Genomic DNA, 19,793 nt, shown 5'->3' with positions numbered 1-19,793 from the left:
ATTCATATAACTTTCTTTCTGATTTGCATCTGGGTTGATTTTTGTTTCCTTTTCCTTTGTCGCTACACGCTAATGAGTTTAATTGCTAGGACCTTGATAATTTGGTTTAATTCTATTTTAAGGTATTTAATCTTTCCTTCCCTCGCTCTCAACACGGTATGGTATAAAGCATTTGATTTGATTCAAGTGTTTCTGTTTCTTTGCTCTTTTCGATATTGTTTTGGGCTTTTGGCTATACGGTCGGGTCGGTCTTCACCATTTCACGGCGCACTTTCAGTCTCACACTAAGCGAAAATTATGATAGTTGATGTGTTTGTGTGTGTGTTTGTTTGTGTCAGGGGAGGAGGGGATAACTAGAATCAGAATTCTGCTACTTTTTTCCTTACACCTACGCCTGACCCTCATTCAAAGTTTTCCGAATGGTTACAAGTCCAAATTATAAACATATACATATATTATATATACATTTATATCTGTATCTATATGTGTACGTACATTTATGCATATATTTTATGTCCACTAAAAACAGACTACTCTTCAAGCCGCCAAACTAAAAACACCAAAAAGAAACTAATTCATTAACTTTCGAGTCTAGGGCAAAGCAAAATTCATGTTTCCTGTACGATCTATATATCTATATCTTTCTTTCTCTCTAGGGTCTGCTTAAACGGCTAGAACAAAAGGACTTTGAGAACCTACAGCTATTTAACTATGTTCCGTATATTGTAGATAAAGCATATTTCTTTCTCATTATATTTACATTTTATACACATCTCAATTGTGTAAATTTACTGTCCAAATCTAGCTAATCGTATTTGTGATTGGATTTGATTGGATTGAATTGGATTGGATTACTCTTGGGAAGTTTGAAATGGAGTTTTTTCCGACTGCTGCTGCTACCCCTAACTCGTTCTATGGTTTGGACATTAGCAAATGAAACTGCATCAGCTTGCGCTTCCAGTGCTTATAATTAAATCTAAATTTGATGTCCTCGGACTTGGCCACGCCGGCAATCGTTTTTATATCCTCCCCATCATGTTCCTGCTCCTGCTCCTGCTCCTGCACCTGCCACCGAGGCTGATCCTGCTTTCAACGCTTTTGTTTGGACGATTTCTTGCGCTTGCTGGTGCCAGTTGCTGCCGCTGCTGCTGTGGCCATGCCTGTGACTGTGGCTGGAGGTGCGCCAGCCGGTCCGCTGACCAACGCTGATATGCTGGCAAAGGGCGTAGTACTGGGCGTGGTGGTGCTGGTGCTAGAGCCACCACAACCTCCAACTGCTGCTCCTCCTATTCCACCGGTGCTGCCCATTATTGCCGCAGCATGCAGTGATTCTCAACTACGCTCGGGCGTGCCATGGTGCTGATAGATCTGCTGAAGCTGCTGCTGCTGCTGTTGCTGCTGTTGCTGTTGGCTATGCACCACCTGGCTGCTTGACGTTACCACGTCCTGTTGCATGTGCTGCGGATGGTGGCCCTGATGCGGCGACTGCTGTTGCTGCATGTGCACCACATGCTGCTGCATATGCTGCGGCGTTGGCGGCCCCTGAGACGAGCTGTGATGCTGCGGTGTGCTATGATGCTGCGGCGTTGCCGGATGCGGCGATGGACTGTACGGGAACTGTTGCTGCAACATATGCATCTTTTGCATAAATAAATCAATTGTTAATTCAATTTATGTGTTAGTCAAAGCGTAAGTGTGTGACTGAGCGTGAGAGTGGGAGCTACATACCGAATTCTCCTGACTGTGCTCGATAATCTCAATGCTGCCCGTGGTGTTGCCCGAGGTGTTCATCAGCGATACGCCGCTTGTGTTTGCCACCACATCGTACTTGCCACGCTTGAAGCGGCCGTACAGCGAGCTGTAGGGCAGGTTGTAATGGATGGCCGCCTGGTTGATGGACATTTGGCCAACCCTGTGGAAGTAATTTGACAATTAGTTGGCCCCGAGAGCATTCAGATCTAATCAAATACTTACCGCACTGAGTTGAGGGCCTCGTTCATGGCATCCTCGGACCATGGTGTGGGATTCGAGCGCGACAGCTCAATGCCCTCCCGCTTGCAGCGTCCGTAAAGTGTTCCTTTGTGGCAGTGAATTGAATTTGGAGTGGAGGGAGAGAATGGGATTAGTTTTGGGAATGCCCAGACGAATGGATTCAAGACGAGAGCGAAGAAGACAATCATCAGAGAAGAAAGCAACGACGAGAACAACAACAATTCGATGCAGATGGATTTGAATTCCTTTCCCATTTGGATTTCGAGTTCGATTTTGGTTTTTTTTTTTTTGGGTCCGACTCACCTGTGGGTATGCCAAACTCAGCGCTGGCTTTCTGTACAGAGGTATTACCCGCCCGGATCGCCTCCAATGCACGCTCCAAGTCCTCGGGCGTCCACGTGGTTGGTGCGGCATTGAATGGCGCCGCCAGGCGGATGCCCTCACGACGCGCTATCTTGTAGAGCGTCGATGAGGGTATGCCAAAGGCTTTCGATGCCTTATTGGCGGATATTTGGCCCGAACGTAACGCCTCCAAGGCATTCTGCAGGGCATCCTCGTTCCATGACTTGGTGCCGCCCTCCTTCTTGGGCGTTTCGATGCCCAAACGATGAGCACGCTGCCAGAGGGTGGTCGATGGGATGCCATAAATGGCAGATGCTTTCGTCAGGCTCATGTTTTGATTCTTTAATGCATCTAAAGCTGAATTCATATCATCTTGTGTCCAAGCTTTGGGACCATTAAACTGACCTTTCTCGCCAGAGCCAGAGCCAGTCCCACCACCCATGCCCCCACCACCACCAGCACCACCGGGGCCGCAAACGCTGCCACCCAGCCCGCCTCCATGCTGCTGATCCAAGTTCGTATAGTGCGGCTCCTTCTGATCGTGCGGCGAACCATTCGCGATCATCATCGAATCCTCGCTCGTATCCGAATTGTACATATCTACACGAGGACAAAGGGGGGAAGAAGCTCATCAATAAAGGATCGTTCAAAGAGTTCTATTTTCTGTTGTTGCCACTCACCCATATGCCCTGAGGACATCATGTTGACAATCTCCGGCGTTATAATCATTCCAGGCTCATGCTTTATTTGGCTCGGATCAATCTCCATGACAGTTGCCCCACTGATCTCCGCGTGCGTCACATGCCCACCATGTTGGGCGTGCACAGCTGCCGCAGCCGCAGCCGCCGCCTGCTGCTGTTGCTGTTGCTGTTGCTGCTGGTGATGCTGCTGCTGTTGCTGCTGATGCTGCTGTTGTTGCTGCTGCTGCTGCTGCTGCTGCTGTTGGGCCTGACTTTGGGCCATCAGCTGCTGGGCATGGAGGTGTTGCTGCTGCTGCTGCTGCTGCTGTTGCTGCTGCTGCTGCTGTGCCTGATGATGGGCATGCTGCTGCTGGGCGTGGGAGATCGCATGCTGCTGGGCAGCCGCCAGATGCTTGGCATCGATCACCTCGCTCTTGATGTGCTGCACGAGGTTCGAGTTGCTCTCGTCCCCGGTATGATGATGGGCTATCGAATGCATGGGAGATTGATCGAGTCGATGGATCTGCTGCGCCAAATGATTGTCAATGTCGAGCGGTTCGGTGGGATCTAAACAAAGCAAAGAGAGCGGTGGAGCGGTTAGCTTTGATCGAATCGAAATGGTGTAGAGAATCCCAGTAGCTTTCAATCTACAATACCAATAACTCACTTGATAGATCGCGTGTGTCCGTGCTGGGGTTGCACGAGAGGTCGACGTGCTCCGTAACGGTGACTGGTGTGGCAGATGGTGCTGGTGGCTCGGGTGTGAAGTCCAGGAATCCCATGGGCACGCCTAGCAGGCCTCCGTTCTGCATGCAATCAAGATTCGTATACAAAAGAGAGGAAACAACGTTAGGGATGGTGTGGAAAATGCAAGGAGGGGACTTGATCTGATCTGGACTGGACTGAACAGGACAGGACAGGACAGGACAGGGCTGGGTCTGCGGTTTGTCTATTGCCTAATTGAAGGGATCGCCTGCTATCCCTCTATCTGGGTTGCAGGAAAGAGACTGAGGCTGAGGCTGAGGCAGAGGCTGAGGCTGAGTGCTAAGACGGAGACTTGAACGTTGAGACGGCGACACACTTACCATGCCCATGCCTAAACTAGTCATATTTTTTGTATCTTTTCCGTCGCGCGCTACTACAATTTGTGTGACGATGGCTTGGCCCGCTGAGGTCACTCCGCCGCTCACGCCCGTTGCATTGTTCGAGTGGCTGGACGAGTTGGACGATGGCGAGGCCAGCGATTGCTCTGTCTTGCAGATTTTGCTCGGCTTGCTCTCGTGCTCGTGCTCGTGTTCGTGGGAGTGTGAAAGATTGTGTGAGTGATCGTGGGAGTGGTCGTGATCGTGATCGTGATCGTGATCCACGTCCGACTCGTCACCGGTGCCCGGCACGGGTATATAATTGCCCTCGGCCGTCTGCTGTAGGCTCACAATGGATGTCTGATTCTGGCCCTGTATGAGCAGCGTCTGCGAGTGATGATGCGCCGGCTGTGGCTGCTGGGAGACGCCGCTGCTGCTGCCGCTGGCGCTGCCTCCGACCAGCTGTAGATCCGGAGACTTGGATCGCTTGAGTCGCGACTTGCGCGTCGTCGGCTGGAGCCCGGACTGTGACTGCAAGCTGCCAGCCCCGCTGCCGCTGCTACCACTCGCTGTCGTGCTGAGCAGCTGTCCACCCAAAGGTACACTGCCGCCACTGGCCACTCCGTGTTGGGTCAACAAAGCGTTGATTTGTTGCTGCTGCTGATGCTGCTGGGCATGCACCTGCTGCTGTTGCTGTTGCTGTTGCTGCTGCTGTTGTTGCTCCTGTTCGTGGGCCTGGGCCTGCGCTTGGGCCTGTTGGTGGTGCTGATGGTGCTGCTGCTCGAGCGAGGGTGAGGCTGCTCCACCCGGCACTATGCTGGGATTCACAATGCTGCCCACGACTGCCTGCTGTATGTTCTCCGACACGGTTATTGTCGCTGTGGCCGCGTCGTTCAAATCATCAGCGTTTTCCGCTGTCTCACAGAGGCCTTTGATCTTCAGTTGTTCGGCGGTGCGCAAGAGGCCCTGGAAGACAAAAAACAAAAGGAAAAACGGCCATGAGTAATCCGTTTGAAGACTTCTGCTGATATATGTATGTAGATCCCTGCCAACAACAACAAATAAAAACTGTAATCCAAGACAGATTTGATTGAAAAATCAGCCTACTGCTGAGTTAGGTTGAAAACTGAAAGAGTTCCAAGAACCGCGCCCATAACACACACCACACAATATACCCCCAGCCCAGAGCCCAGAGTATATATAAGGCAGAGCTTAGGTGATGGAAATTCGCCTGCTTGCCGCTCCCTTCTCCCCACTGTCTCTCTGTGTTTGTCCATGGTACGACGTTCTGTGACAGTCATTACGGCGTCGCTTGTCTTGGCATGGTCACCAGTAGTGTCCACAGTCCGCAGCCCAATTCCAACAACACTTTCGCCACTGCCACTGCCAATGCCAACGCCCACCCAGCACACCCTCTCGCAGTCCCAATGCGCTGCAGTTGGCAGTCGCCGCAGCAATTGGACAGACAAATATTTACTTCACAAGTTTTTTCCTTTAAGCACTGCGCAAGCGGACGAGGTGGCCCATCTCAGAGCCCTGCCTGCCGCCGCCGCTCTCATCCATTTATACATTTTTTTTTCCATGCTTCGCATTTTAAATTAAAAATACGGAAAAAACACTACGCCGCACACGCACACTCCCAACTCCCACTCCGTAGAAGAAATGCTGAAGAAAAAATTCTTATTACCGCCTTTCGGGCAGGGGGGGTTGGATTGGGTTGGAGCTTGGGTTCTGTGGGGATGGCTGGGCATGGAGTGAAGTGGAGGCCTGGGGTCTGGTCTCCTTGCGAAACAGAAAAGAAATTAAGGCAAAAATTGAGTAGGTTGAAATTTGTGTACCCGTTCTTTCGGTTCGCTCAAGCCGCAAAGAAATGACACCCACCCCCCCCCCCACCCCCCTCCCTTGGGCCATCGTCCAGTTTGTGTGTTTTAAAAAAAAAAAAATCTTTTCTTCTTCGACAGAAAAGTGAAAAAAAAAAAAGTTCCAAGAAGAGGAGGTGGGTGCGGGTGCGGTGGCGATGTGCAGATGAAGAATCCTTCGAATAAATGAAAGAAAAATTGTCTTCAGCTCTGTAGATGCAAATGGCAGGCGCCGGAAACGGAACTACAGCGCAGGCGAGGGTGGGTGGGTGAGGGGGGAAAGGGAGGAATGTCGGCAAAAAGGATGCATGATTGCTTTCATGGGTATGTGTGTGTGTGTGTGTGTGTGTGTGGATGAAGGGTTCGGACTGTGGTTTCTGTTGCTGCCACTGCCATTTGCTCTGCTCATCAACGCCAAGGCATTCCCCACTTCCTGCCCGCCCTCCTTTAGCTTATTTATTTAAGTTGAGCAAAAAATAAAATTATTAAAAATAAAAAGTACATAACAAATTTACGCAACTTTTTGCAGCTCTGTGTGCCCTGACCAGCGAAGGAAAACGCGAGCAACGGTACGGGGGGACGGAGAGAGGGGAAACGGAATTAAGAAGGAGAGAAAAAGAGTTCGGCACAGAAATTTAAATAAATTGTGGCAAGGAGGGAGCAGGAGCTGGGAAGGTGCGCGAACTCAAGGCGAGCGAACCCAATCCTTTCCTGTCCTCCTCCATCTCCTTGGCACATTTCCTTTTTTCTCTTTTGCTCGCCTCTTTGGTGAATTTTCTTGTTTTTAATTACGACAACGACAGGCAGGGCAGGGGGATGCAGGACTCAGGGAGAGCGCTCTCTAATGGCCAGGAGGGACACAAGCAGGACACCCAGGACAGCTCACTAGAACGAGTCTTCGCTGGACACTGCTCCGGGTCTTATGTAAAGCAATACGATGAAGGCAGAACACAACTACAAACAAAAAAGGGCTGCTGCGTGCAAAAGGTCTTGAGGAAAATGCGAAAAAAATCGGCATTTAGGCAGGAGTAGGGTGTAGGGAGTGGGGAGCGGGGAGCAGCAGGTATTTACTCGCACAGGGTGCAGCAGCTAACCCAAAAGAAAAACAGCAACACCAGCAAAAAGCCAGGGAAAGCAAAGAAAAATCAGTGTCCCTCCGCCCTCTGATAATCTCCGCCCAGCCCCGTACTCACTGCAAAATTCCAATTAAAAACTCTTCATGCGCTAAAGTCAAATCAAAGAGAGATGCTGGTGGAAGAGGTAGTTAGAGGAAGTGCTGGTGCTGATGCTGATGCTAACGCAATTAGTGCATGAAAATAAAGCGTCAATGCTGCGTATGAGTGATATATGGCTTAAGTGACACCCAGAACCCCAACGCCAGCTCCACTGCAGTGTCCAGCCACGCCACTGTCATCCAACAACAAAGCGACGCATCCAATAGCTAGTAGTAAAAGAGAGGAAAGAATCTGTCTAATCCAGAGCTGTGGCCTGGCCGTGGAAAAGCCAAAGCCATGTGAACCTCAGCCAGTGGCAGTGCCAGTGCCAGTGACATCGTACGCTGAGGCTGTACACATTTCCTTTCATTCCTTTTTCTTACTGTAATTGAAACTATGATTCAATATTTCTGTATCTGCTAGCCCTTTAGCAACAGTTTTCTATATTTTGTACAGGTACAGTCACAGCAAAAACACCCAAACAAAATCGATAATTACTAATGTAACTAAATACAATTAAAGCGCACAAAAAAAACACAGAGTGAGTATCGCGGCAGCGACAAATGGACGGAGGTAAGGGAACGGGCACACAACAGCAGCAACAACAACAACAACAACTGAAGCGGTGGAAAACCAAAAAAAAAAAAGTAGCAAAAAAATCGGTGGAAAATGCGCTTACTTACAGCCCAGTTGGCAAATGGGCAACCCAGGCAGGATGCTGGCCCACATCCCCAACCACTCGCCCGCGCACTCGCCTTTTTTTCTGCCCTGCCCTGCCCTGCCCTGCCCCTGTCGAGGACTAGGACTATCAAAGACAATGGCGGCACATTCAAGGGTTTAAAATTTCACCATTTGCATTTTTTGCCACCACCACACCGCCTATCCGACCCACAGAGCACCCTCTGCCTCCCAGTAATTTCATTTCATTTACCATTTTTTTTGTCCCCCATCTTCTTTATCTTCCTATCATTATTATTTTTTGTCGCTTTTTGTCTTTTCGGTTGTTTTGTTGCTTTCATTTTCTTGGCTGCATGCATTTGTCATTGAAGTTGGGGGTATTTGTTGGAGTCGAATTCGTAGCTTGATTAAATGCCCATTGAAGATGAATGAATTCTTGTCGCAACGCGAGAAAAAATTACTTCCCAGTGGAACTGGAGCACGTTGCCCAATTTATCTGTATCGGGATTTCGAGCATCGCCCATCTAAGGGTTGCTTTTGAAGGCAGCAAAATAATTGCCGCTGCTGGGACGCATGCAAATCTCATCCTCCAGCAATAAAGGAGGCAGGATGAAGCTGAAGCAAATACTAGCGGAAGAAGGTCATCCGTGTGTAGATTTTGTTGCATATTAACACGTTTCCAGAGAGCTCTCCACCAGCTACTTTCCCAGTTGGAGTTTTCAAGTCTAAACAATTAATGCCACACCCCCAAGGGTTGTTTTCTAATATGTAAATTCACTTGCGGGTCAAATATCGATCGCAAAACTTCTCAAAATAATTATGTTGTCCCCCCTCCTTCTGCGCCACGGTCCCTGCCCTGACCAAGATGGTTTCGCTTTTTGGATATTTACCTGCAACGAGACGAAAGAAAAGAGAAAATTAGCAAATTGGCAAAAATGTATAATTAATTATTGATAAAAAAACTACCAAAATATTTATGATTGTGTATAAAACAGAAATAATAATAATACAAGAAATAATATTTAAAGAATCCCAAGGAAGAGGGGGGCAGGGCAAACTTTTCGAAAGCGGAACCAAACCAGTCTCTGGCTTTGCCTCTGGCTCCGTTCAGCGGTGGAGTGTTGTTGGTTGATCATCGATGAGAAACCAAAATGGAGTCATGCCAGCAGCAGCAGCAACCACACAACAACGTTAACAACTTCAACTAATTGCCTAACCAAACGATACATACAAATTGTACATAACCACAGATACACACGCGCAAATTAATACAAAAAATCACACGCAAATTACTGATAATTGAGTGAAAATTTCAACAAATCAAACTCATTGCTGGGAAAATGGTTTCTGCTGCATTAGTGGAAAATCAAACTCTAACTAGAGCTGCACCCCCCCCACTCAGAGTTGTGTTTTTGGTGAAGTTCAAAGGAAATTTACTTACTAAAAAATAAGAATAAAATAAAATGAAGTTGGGAGGGGAGGGGAGGGGAGGGGCAAATAAAAGCAAATTGGTGCGCAAGTAAATTACGAAATTGCTTCAGAGACTCACACGCCAGCTAGAGAGGAGGAGAGAGAAAGAGAGTGACAGACGGACGCTTCCACCGAAAAAGCAAAGAGGAAAAAAACCAAAGCCAAAGCCAAAGCCAAAGCAAGAGAAATAATCAAATATTCGCCAACAGCAAAAGTTTATTGAACTTTTTCGACATTTCTTTGCTGGCTTTTATTATTTCTTCATTATGTTGTTGTTGCTGTTGCTGCTTGGCTAAGGTGTCCGACAATGTTATAAAACCAACAAACAACAAAGATAACAAACGCATATTAATGAGCTTCGCATGGAACGCGGAGTTCGTGTGAGTGCGCGTGGCTTTTGGCAGCCAATTAACAGACCAAAGAAAGAGTATTGGAAACTGAGAATATAAATATTTTTTATCTCGGGATATTAGTAGTTGCTATCAACTCTGCTAAGCGTCGTGAAGCTTTCAATTATTTCATACGCAGAGAGAGAGAGAGAGCAGAGGGAACATCCATGCCCAAGCGACCTTCAATCATAAAGAGAGATAGACAAGATACAACAAATATGAGAGCAAATGCACTTTTGGGCTTGACTCTCTCACTCTTTCACACACACACACACACACACACGCACAGGCAAAGAGCGTGGAAATGTATGAATGAACGGCACTCACTACAGCTCTCCCACTCACTCCCACCCCTTCACCGTCCACAAAGTGTGTGCTTAACGTAATGCCAACAAGAATGCGACGCTACGAAAAAACGTAGAGCGCGACTTTTGATATTGAAATGGGAAGAATAAAGGGAAATGTCGAGAACAAAAACCATAAATTGATAGACCCAGAACGAGTGGAGCAAAGCAAAGCAAATGCTAAATGTCACGAGCAAAACAGAGAAGGAAAGTAACAAAAAATAATCATAAAAATACTTAACACACACTCGCACGCACACAGCCAGAAGAAGAAGGCAAATAAAGGAAAACGAAAACAGAAAACAGAAAACAAAAAACAAAACGAGAGAAAACAACACAAAAAAAAAAAGAAGTAAAAGTTGAATTTTTCCAAAGAAACTGCAGAGCAAAACAGAGAATTACGCGAAAAATAATAATAATAAAAATACCAAAAGAGAGACGCAGTAGGAGAGAGACAGAGAGAGAGAGGGGGAGCACACAAAGCAAATAACGTGTGGGAGTAAGGAGGGAAGGGAGAGTAGCGTGTAGGAGCAGACCAGACCAGGCAAAATATATGAAAAGAAGGGCAACCTGTGGGGAAAGGGGTTGTTGATGAGGGGAGCCAGAAGAGAGAACAAGATGAAAGCAGGAGCAGCTAAGGCGCTATGGTGTGGGGGGGATTCGGGTGTAAGGAGGAAGGTGCTACGCGTCAGACAGAGAGACGCAGCAGCAGCAGCAGCGCAGCAGCATTTTTATAGCCTTGTCTACGCGACCAAGAAGCAGACGAGGAAAAGAGAAAATGTAGAAAAACGTGGCACACAATAAGACGACGTCTCAAAAGGAAGGGTGCGGTGGTGGGTGGAGGGAAGATATGAGAGCACAGGAGGAGGAAGCAATGTCAAAGTAGGAGAATGGAGGGGAAGTAAAAAGAGCTTTAGCAGACAAACATGTGCGGTAAGAAGTTGCACAAGTGCCGGTTTACCACACACACACACACACACACACACAGAGTAGGAAGAGGCTTGCTAAGCAGCTGTCCAACAGACACCAGCTGCTGCTGGTGAGGGAGAGAGAGAGAGAGAGAGCAGAAATCAGGCAGAGTAACGGGAAATCCCCCGTTTATCAGAGAAGGAACGTCAGGACTTGGCATAAGGGGCTTTGGCTTACATTACTGTAAACTTGCTGGCCATTGCAACAACAGGAAGCTGGACGACCCTCGGGGCACAGAATCAGCAGCATCTGCGCTGGCTGAGTCTGCTCCACAACAGCTGGCAATGAAACCTTCGAGATTCGAAAGCTTACATCAAATATCTGTTATATAATACAGCAGTACGATCCCAAACTCAACCGCATGCCGCTTGTAATTATTCAAATATAATTCAAACAGGCGACAAACAACATCCCAACACCACGCAACACACCGCATAATGGCGGACACACGGGCACACAGGAAGTGTCGGTCATTTGGTCAGGTCGGTCAGATCGGCAATACCTACAACTTCTGGGGAGTGGAGCGGAGAGCGGAAATCCACACTCGCATGTGAGCGAAGAAGCAACTTTTGCAGAATTGAAATTGAAAACTTATAAAATCGAATCGAATCAAACCGAAATTGAACTCCTCGAGGGGCAGGCAGCAGGCAGCAGGCAGCAGCAGTAGATGGCAGATAGGTTCCACCTTCTGGCTGACTCACTCACAAACACACACACGCACATACTGAGAGAGTGGCCAAAATACAAATACAAATCGTGAGGCTTAATATGCATGGCTGGATAAATTGCTGGTTGCCCTGTGTCTGTGAGGGTATGGGGGTCTCCGGCTCTCGGCTCTGGATCTCAGTCTGAGTCGTCGCCAACATTGCTGATTGAAGGCACAAGGCTGGTGCTGGTGCTGGTGCTGGAACAGGGACAGTGGCGGGGTGGAGCCAGGCTGTCCGTTATTGAACAAAATGCCATGGGGGGCGGGCGGCCTACAGACGACGACGACGACGACGACGACGACGACGACGCTGGCAGTCGTCAGTCACTGCTGCTTGATTGGACTTGGACGGACCTCGAAACGTGCCGATTCCCAGCTCGGATGTACATACATACATACATATGTACATACATTCATCCTTACATACATATGTATGTACATTTAGATGTATGCTTGCATATTTTCTGTATGTGTTTCTGTGTACTGTTTCTGTATGCCTTGGCAAACCAATGTTTTGTTTGTGGCTTCTCTCGGGCAAAGGTTTCGCCAGCCCTTGCCCTGCCTCGCACAGAAATACACGGTTAATTTGCCATTTTTATGGTTTCATGCCTTTGGCCTGACTCTGGCTTTAGGTCTGGCTCTGGCTCTGGCTCTGGCTTTGGCTCTGGCTTTGGGTCTGATGTGGTGTGTTATGCTGTCTGTGGGTCTGTACTGTACCACTGATTTCAGTCGAAGAACAGTCTAAACAAAACTGCTCAGAATTCAGTTCGAGCAAACATTTAATAAAGCAAATATCAATGCAGATTATGCGCACATTCATACATCCATAAATACATTTGTGATATGTATCGCTCTTAAGGCACATTTCCCTCTGGGGCTACGTTCTCTATAACGAAGGGAGAGGAGACCTTGCTGTGAATGAATTTGTCATTAAGTTTGGCAATATTATTTTTAAACTGCAGCATTGAGCGTGCGCCCAACCCATTCATGTGTGTCCGCCAAAGAGCGCTTTCACAGCAGACCTTTGACAAGTCTCAGATGACGCTTCCTTCTGCTATTTATGCACAAATCGCCAAAAGAAAAAACAAACTTCAACTCAAACGAATGGAAAAAAACCAAAGGAACAAAACAAAAAACAAATTTCAATTTCAGAACCCAAAGCCCAGGCCGAAGCTCTCTCTCTCTCTCTTTGCTGCCTTCTCCCTAGGGCAGCAGCAGCACCAAGGGACGCCCGCAATCTCTTCGCTGTGTGTGTGTGTGTGTGTGTGTATGCAAAACTGGGAACTTGGATGACGAAAGCCGCGGCAAAAAAAAAACAAAAAAAGAGAAGCAGCACACACACAAAAAATCATCATCATTTATGCAGATTTCAAGGCACTGATATGAGGCGACAGTTTCGGTGTGTGTGTGTGTGTGTGTGTGTGTGTGTGTGCATGAATTTTGTTGTGATACATGCGATTTGTCTCCTATGTAAATACATATGTGTATGTATGTAAACACATGTACATACTGTGCGTTTCAGAGCTGTAGATGTGCTCTTGAAATGTCTACAATTTGTTTGCAGGTTTGCCTAAAATTCTATGTTTATTTATGGGCGAAATATTTGTGGGTATCCCAACTGAAACAAGAGCCCACGCGCTACAGTGATGAAACGCACTACACATGAACATTCCCCGACTTTTAGATATGCATAAAATGTACAACAACAAAAAATAATAAATAACAGTGAAACGCTGGAAACTTCCTCCTGGCAAATCCGCTCGGCTCTGTGGGCACTTTTGAATCTTTTTGCAATGCAAATTGTGTTTTTTTTTTCTTTATTCGTATACCAATATACATAAACACATACAAACATACATACATACATACATATGTATGAATGTAAATAAATTCATACAAATTTAAAGCTCTCTTTTGGCGAAAACTTTCTTTCTTTGGTTTTTGGTTGAAAGTAAACAAAAAAAATGTACAAAAATAAAAGTGATTGGAACTTTTTCGGTCTGATTTTATAACCGATAAAAACGCAGCCAATGAAATATGTACATACGGGAGTACATACATATAAATGAAATATAACAAAGCTTATGAAAGCCAATGGGCCGGCCCGGGTTCGGGGTCTCTTCTGATAAGTTTTTCTGGAAAGTTGTTCCCTTATCGCTTCCACAAGTCTTCTCAGAGCTCGCAGAGACTCTGAGTGCACTCTGAGGCCGACGCTGCAAAAGGAATCTTTCGAGCAGACCACAGCCAGGCCCTAAAGTGGCGAACCCTATAATCGAAATCGATTTGCCAATGGCCAAAAAGCCAGCGTAGAGCCAACTACAATAACAATCAGATGTACACACATATACAAATACATATAGAAGGGGAAGAGACACCTATCAACCTTCTTCCCCTGCCCCTGCCCCTGCCCCTGCCTTGCACTCCTTAGAAATGGCAACGAAGACGATTTGCCAAATTTGCTAAACTTACAAGCTGATGGCCATGTCGTGATGGTGTCTGTCTTGGCTGTCTTTCTTTTTCTATAGAAGTGAGTGGCGTTGTTCTCTCTCGCTCTTACTGTGAGTGGGTTGGTTGTGTTTTGCATGTCTTGGTAAGTAAATTATGTTAATTGTATTCTCTGACTGTCACCGAATCAGACGGACGTGCGGACGGGCAGGAAGGCAGGCAGGCAGGCAGAGCAGACCCATTCCCATACCCAAAGCACAAATTCTCGTGAATAAAAGTAGCAAACGCGAAAGTATCCATTGAGAAATAAGCAACAATTTCAGACTCACTTCGATGCACTTAAACTTCAATTTCTTTTGCTCTCCCTCCCTTCACTGCTTTTAATTTTATGCACAAAATCTCCCCCTTGTAGATGAAAGCAATTACAGGGTATTAAGTGAAATTAAAGCAATGGATCCCACACACAATTGAAGACATTTATCACATGAATATAGGCATAGAGCAAGTAGTAGTACATTGCATTTAGTGTGTACCCAGAATATATGTACAAATAAATCTCTATCTGTATCGGATCGTTCATAGATTGTGTGTGTGAACGCCAACCGAAATAAATCCAACTGAAATTGAAATTCATTTTGTGTGCGCGACATCTGAAAGATACGGCAGCAGGGCAGTCGATGGCTGGGTACCATTTGGCAAGGCAAATGTGCAATTGAAACACACACCGCGAATCGAGTCTCTTTCTTTTTGTTGTTAACTCAATTTCTAACACACATTTTCCAATAAGCAGAGCCGTGCAAAGATCTTTGAATGGGGCTCTAACAAGCCGAGCGGAAGCGTTTACTGTGAGAAGCACAGAGAGAGAGATTAAAGACACGAAAAAGCGTAAAAATAATAATAGTAAAATAAAAACGTGCGAACTAAACTTACAAAAAAACACAAAAAATAAAACAGAGACCCAGCGACAGGGCACAAAGAGAGAGAGAGAGAGAGAGAGAGAGAGAGAGAACCCGTCTCGAGAGGAACTTAATTTTTGGCTCTGACTGACGGCTGGGTCGGGACGGTGGGACAGGAAACCGGTTTCCGATTGCCGGCAACTGCTGCTGCTGAGGAAGGGGTAAGGGGGGCACCAGAGAGCGGCACGCATGAATTCAGCAAACCACAAAAAAAACACACACACACACACTTGGTGGAGCGAACGAGCTCTTTTCCCAGCTGTTTGTTGACCTCAAAGCTGTAGTAGTAGTAGTAGCCAGAGCCAGAGCCAGAGCCAGAGCCAGAGCCAAAGCCGGGGCCAGACCAAGTCATGGTTATGGCCAGGCCATAAAAGAAGACCAAGCCAAGAAGCCAAGTTAATAATAGATGGCAGGCCAGTCAGCGCAGCCAGCAGCAAAGCAGCCAGAACGATACTGGTTCCACGTGAGAGCAGCGGGAGCGGTGCGAAAGGGCTGGCTTGCTGGCTTACACACATTGTGCCAAGGGGGGGGAGCAGGCAGACGGGAAGGAAGGTGTAGGAGGAGGCCCCAACCGGCAAAAAGTGTTTATTTATAGCAGTTGTTGCTGTTTAATTCCTTGAGTCGCAATTGAGTAATCAAGCATAACGCAGAGTGAATGAACCAAACAAACATGCGAGAGAAGAGGGCCCATGGGATCCGAGCGGGCAGAGAAGTGTCAAACAAAGCCAAAGGAAAATGACTAAAACTACTTACAGGAAATAATTGAAAACCGAAAAGAAATCTATTTCATGAGTTTGTAATATTTTTTTCACCGCCAAAGAGTGCATGAGAAGCTTTAAGAAGAGTGCTTTAAGAGCTTTAAAAATTAACGGTAAATAGGATACAAATAAACAGCAGCAGCCAGGCGGAGTGGGGAGTTCCTCACTTTAAGACAGCAGCAAGGCAGCTCGCGAGCGTGCAGAAGAATGTGGCTGGCAAAAGGAAAGCGCAAATGGCAATAAGAAAGTGAGCGAGAGAGAGAGAGAGAGAGAGCGCAAGAGCGAGCGCGCCCACAAAAAAATAAAGACCTACAAAGCAGCAAACACGAAAAGCAGCAGCAGCAGCAACAAAATATAAGACAAATCTTCAAGGACGTATCCCAAGGTAAACAGACACACATATGAATGAAAGAAGTACACGTTGAGGAGTGGAGGATGGGAAGAGAAACAGCGAGAGCAAGAGGAAAAGGCAACAAAAATAAGTAAAAGTAAGATGGGGCAAAAGAAAACGCGACCTGTTTGATGGTAGCGCACACACACACACACACACACAGACACAGTGGCACATACGGACAAAAAGGAGATGTGGGGAAAAGCAAGTGTAGGAAAAACTCGTTTCCAAGTAACATAGAGGGAGGGGGGTAACGGAGGGGGGCCATCATCAGGAATAACTCGAGTAACAAAATGTAGGTAAGTTTTATTGCTCCCACTTCTTCGTCTCTTCCTTCACGTCGGCTGGGGGACTGGGGTGGTCATGGCGGAACAACATAAAATTTAATCAAAAGGCAACCGTTTGAAAATGTGCCAAAGCATGTGCCAGGAGCAGCAGCAGCAGCAGCAACAACAACAAGAAGATGGCAAAGCGGAGGATGAAGCAAAAGCAGACGAAGACAACGACAACGACGCCGACGACGACGTGCGCGTAATGTGGAGTAAAAGCCAGTTTGATAACGGGCTGCTCTCTCCCTCTCTCCCTCACTCTCCTGCTTCAGTCATGTATGTGCATGCTAGTGTGTGTGTGTGTGTGTGTATTGTCTAGCCTAGATTTTGCAGACATAAATTATGCAAGAAATAGAACACGCCGGAGACGGTGCTCAGACAACACAGTTCTCGCAAGGAAAAGGAAGAAACAGAGTAGAGAGAGAGAGAGACCCAAAAGGAGAACAAGACAAAGTCAAAGACAAGGTCAAGGTCTCTCTCTCTCTCTCTCTCTATTCTGTCTTTCTCCCCGCTTAGCCCTTACTCGGCGTCGGTCGCCCAAAAATAAGTAATAATAAGAATAATAAGGAAGGGAAGACAAATAAGACAAACTTGTTCCATCAAACACCAAACAGGTTCTTGCCGTCCCTTTCTTGCTTGTTCCTCTGTTCCAATCTAATGTTCCACGCTGCTTGCCCAAAAGGGCAGGAACGACGCTCTACCTGCTGCTGCCGCCGCCACGGACTGTGTCTGGTGCTACCTGTTGCAGGCTGACTGCCCAAAAACTGAAAGTCACTTTGCCAGTCGGATCGCAATCAAAAAGAAACAATCGGCTGAAGAACAGAGCAGAGCGCCCCTGCCCCATTCTACCCAGGCAGCCATCCATCACCTGTTCGCCTAAGCAGCTTGTAAAGTCAATGGCTTCTAGGACTCTAGGACTGCTCTGTACTTGGCCATGTGCCAATAAGTAGATCAACGTAACTCCTGTGAAACCCAACTATTAGTACCATTAACTATTGTTATAATATTACTATGAGAATTATGATTTCCAAGCTCATGAGAATAATCATCGATGGATGGATAATTTCTATTACTTCAAAGAATAAAAGAGAGAGAGCCCACCCGAACCACAATTCTTAATTGTCATGGGAGCGAGAACACACACAAATGCCAACCTTTTTCTTTCCAATTGAAGTTTTTCTCGTTCGCTCTTAGATTAATTTTTTTTTTTTTTTGGTAATTAATTCTACACACTTGCGCAACAATGTCGCCCGCTTGGCTATAATTTTCAGCCGAAACCACGCACTGGATTTTCAAGGTCTAATGGGTTTGTTGGCACCGCCAGTGGTGGTGGTGGCAGTGGCAGTGGCAGCCATTGGTTATAATGAGCCTGGGCCAAAGAAGAATTATAATCATCATTGAAATAAATGATTAAATTGCCGGAGCGGTGCGTACAGTGCGTTTCACAGGTTTGCGACTATTTATTTACTCTTTAAGAATATTATTTTATTTATGTATTGTAGTTGCTGTAATTCAGTAGACATTATGTTTCTGGGTTCATTCTTATAATTGGAACCAAGCAAAGCTCATGGCGATCTTGTGGCACCTGCCGAGCCGCTCGCTCTCCATCAACCGGGTTCAAGGCCCTTCGTAACCAAATTGGTTAGCATTTGGCAAGTTTTTTGTACAGATTGATTTGTGTTGCCTTTTGGGTTTTTGCAAGCTTTGGTGATTAATTATTGTTAATTACAATGTCGTTCGGGAAAGCATTTCGTAAGGTTATACAATCCCATTCCTCCATCCCCCTCTGCGACACACACACCATTCCGATCCATAACGAAAGCTACCAAAATCACAAATTGTAAAACGATTACATAAGCCCTACACTAATATGAATGGATCGCGTCTGTCATATGGATTTTTAATTTATTTACCAGCGGGATGAGCTCATTTTCGGCTAAGAAAAGATAGGGGTATATGCAGACATGTGGCGTATCCCACAAGCTTCAAGCTCTGTCTGTCAGCATTTGGTTTTTCTCTGTTTCCAAAGGTTCTTTGAACTGGATTGCCAAATGTTTGCAAGAACCAAAAGAAAAACTATTTCGAAATGATGGGAAACTGTCAGTTGATGCAAAAATATACAACCAAGAAAAGCTGGAAGATTTCCCTCTACATGTATTATTTCAAACCTTCTTTTTGCTTACTGGTCTATAACAGACTTAATGGGCAATCTGTGCTTCAATTGATTGAAAAATCCATTCCAGCTTAGCCAGCAGCGTTGCAAGTGAAGGAAAGATCTGAAACCGAAGTAGGCAGCAGTGGCAGCAGCTGCAGCAGCCGTTTGAGACCCCAATGAGAAATAGAATGTGAACACATAACAAGTGCGTGCGGGCCATACACAGAGCCATGGATACGGACACATCTGCACTCGATTTCTTAATTGAATTTGGTCTAAAGCCCGTACATGTCTGTCTCTCACTCTCTTTGTTGTGCGAGGAGGGGAGCGAGGTTGGTAGAAGATGCTGAAACGGAGGCTGGCACTGATGAACGACGGCACGAGAGTGTCGAGAGGAGACTTTGCGCTAATAAGTTTATTATAAAACAATAATTACAAACAGACACATGCAGCAGACAGAGGAGTGGTAGGAAATAACGAGAAAGTCGTTGCACGCTGATTAGCTTTTGTGGCTACCGGCGGCAGCATTCAGCATTCAGCATCAGCCTTTCGACTTTAGCTTCTGCCACAGCTCTGGCTTTAGCAACGACTCCAACTCAGCTCCTGCTGGGGGGGATGCTGATTAGTCGGCTTCCAGCAGCAGCAAAGCGAAACCGAAATCAAACCAAGCACGTACACAAAAGTGTTAATTGCAAATGTACCAAGAGGCCAGAGGTGGCAACTGTATGGGAGAGCAAGAGGGATGCACTGCCAGAGGTGCCAATACATTGAGCATGTGGCAAATGTTACGCTGCGACTGCTAAATATTGATCGCGGATGAGTTGACGGCGTTGGCGCATGCGTGACTTTGGGTTTTTTATACACTTGCAGAAAGCATATCTACATACACATGAATTTGTATGTGCTATATTCCTATGAATCCATAGCAAGCGACACGGATAGGGTGTCAGAGGAGCATCCTCTTTCTTGCTTGCAGACTGGGGACTGTCTTGTCAACTGCCTATAAATCGATGATCGGCAATTGGATTATGGCA

General features: G+C 46.5%; 1 protein-coding gene across 3 annotated transcripts in view; it reads right to left on the bottom strand.

The window, feature by feature from the left end:
* Positions 1–40: 40 nt before the first annotated feature.
* LOC117592523 (hormone receptor 4) overlaps positions 41–19,793 on the bottom strand; it is a 40,120-nt gene continuing 20,367 nt past the window's right edge. The window contains exons 3-10 of one of the 3 annotated variants that reach the window (XM_034286376.1): positions 4,100–5,062; positions 3,682–3,820; positions 3,015–3,581; positions 2,740–2,934; positions 2,296–2,685; positions 1,975–2,077; positions 1,729–1,912; positions 1,333–1,638 (exon numbers count right to left, since the gene is read on the bottom strand). In XM_034286376.1, the coding sequence (XP_034142267.1) occupies positions 1,333–1,638; positions 1,729–1,912; positions 1,975–2,077; positions 2,296–2,685; positions 2,740–2,934; positions 3,015–3,581; positions 3,682–3,820; positions 4,100–5,062 (2,847 nt within the window). Of the gene's footprint in view, positions 1,639–1,728; positions 1,913–1,974; positions 2,078–2,295; positions 2,935–3,014; positions 3,582–3,681; positions 3,821–4,099; positions 5,063–19,793 lie in introns of all 3 variants that reach the window. The other 2 variants (XM_034286374.1, XM_034286375.1) reach the window with 2 other exon arrangements.

Source organism: Drosophila guanche, unplaced genomic scaffold, assembly GCF_900245975.1.
Source record: "Drosophila guanche unplaced genomic scaffold, DGUA_6, whole genome shotgun sequence".
Lineage (NCBI taxonomy): Eukaryota > Metazoa > Arthropoda > Insecta > Diptera > Drosophilidae > Drosophila > Drosophila guanche.
Note: the sequence above shows the minus strand (reverse complement) of the source record. Positions and strands in the feature narration are given on the sequence as shown.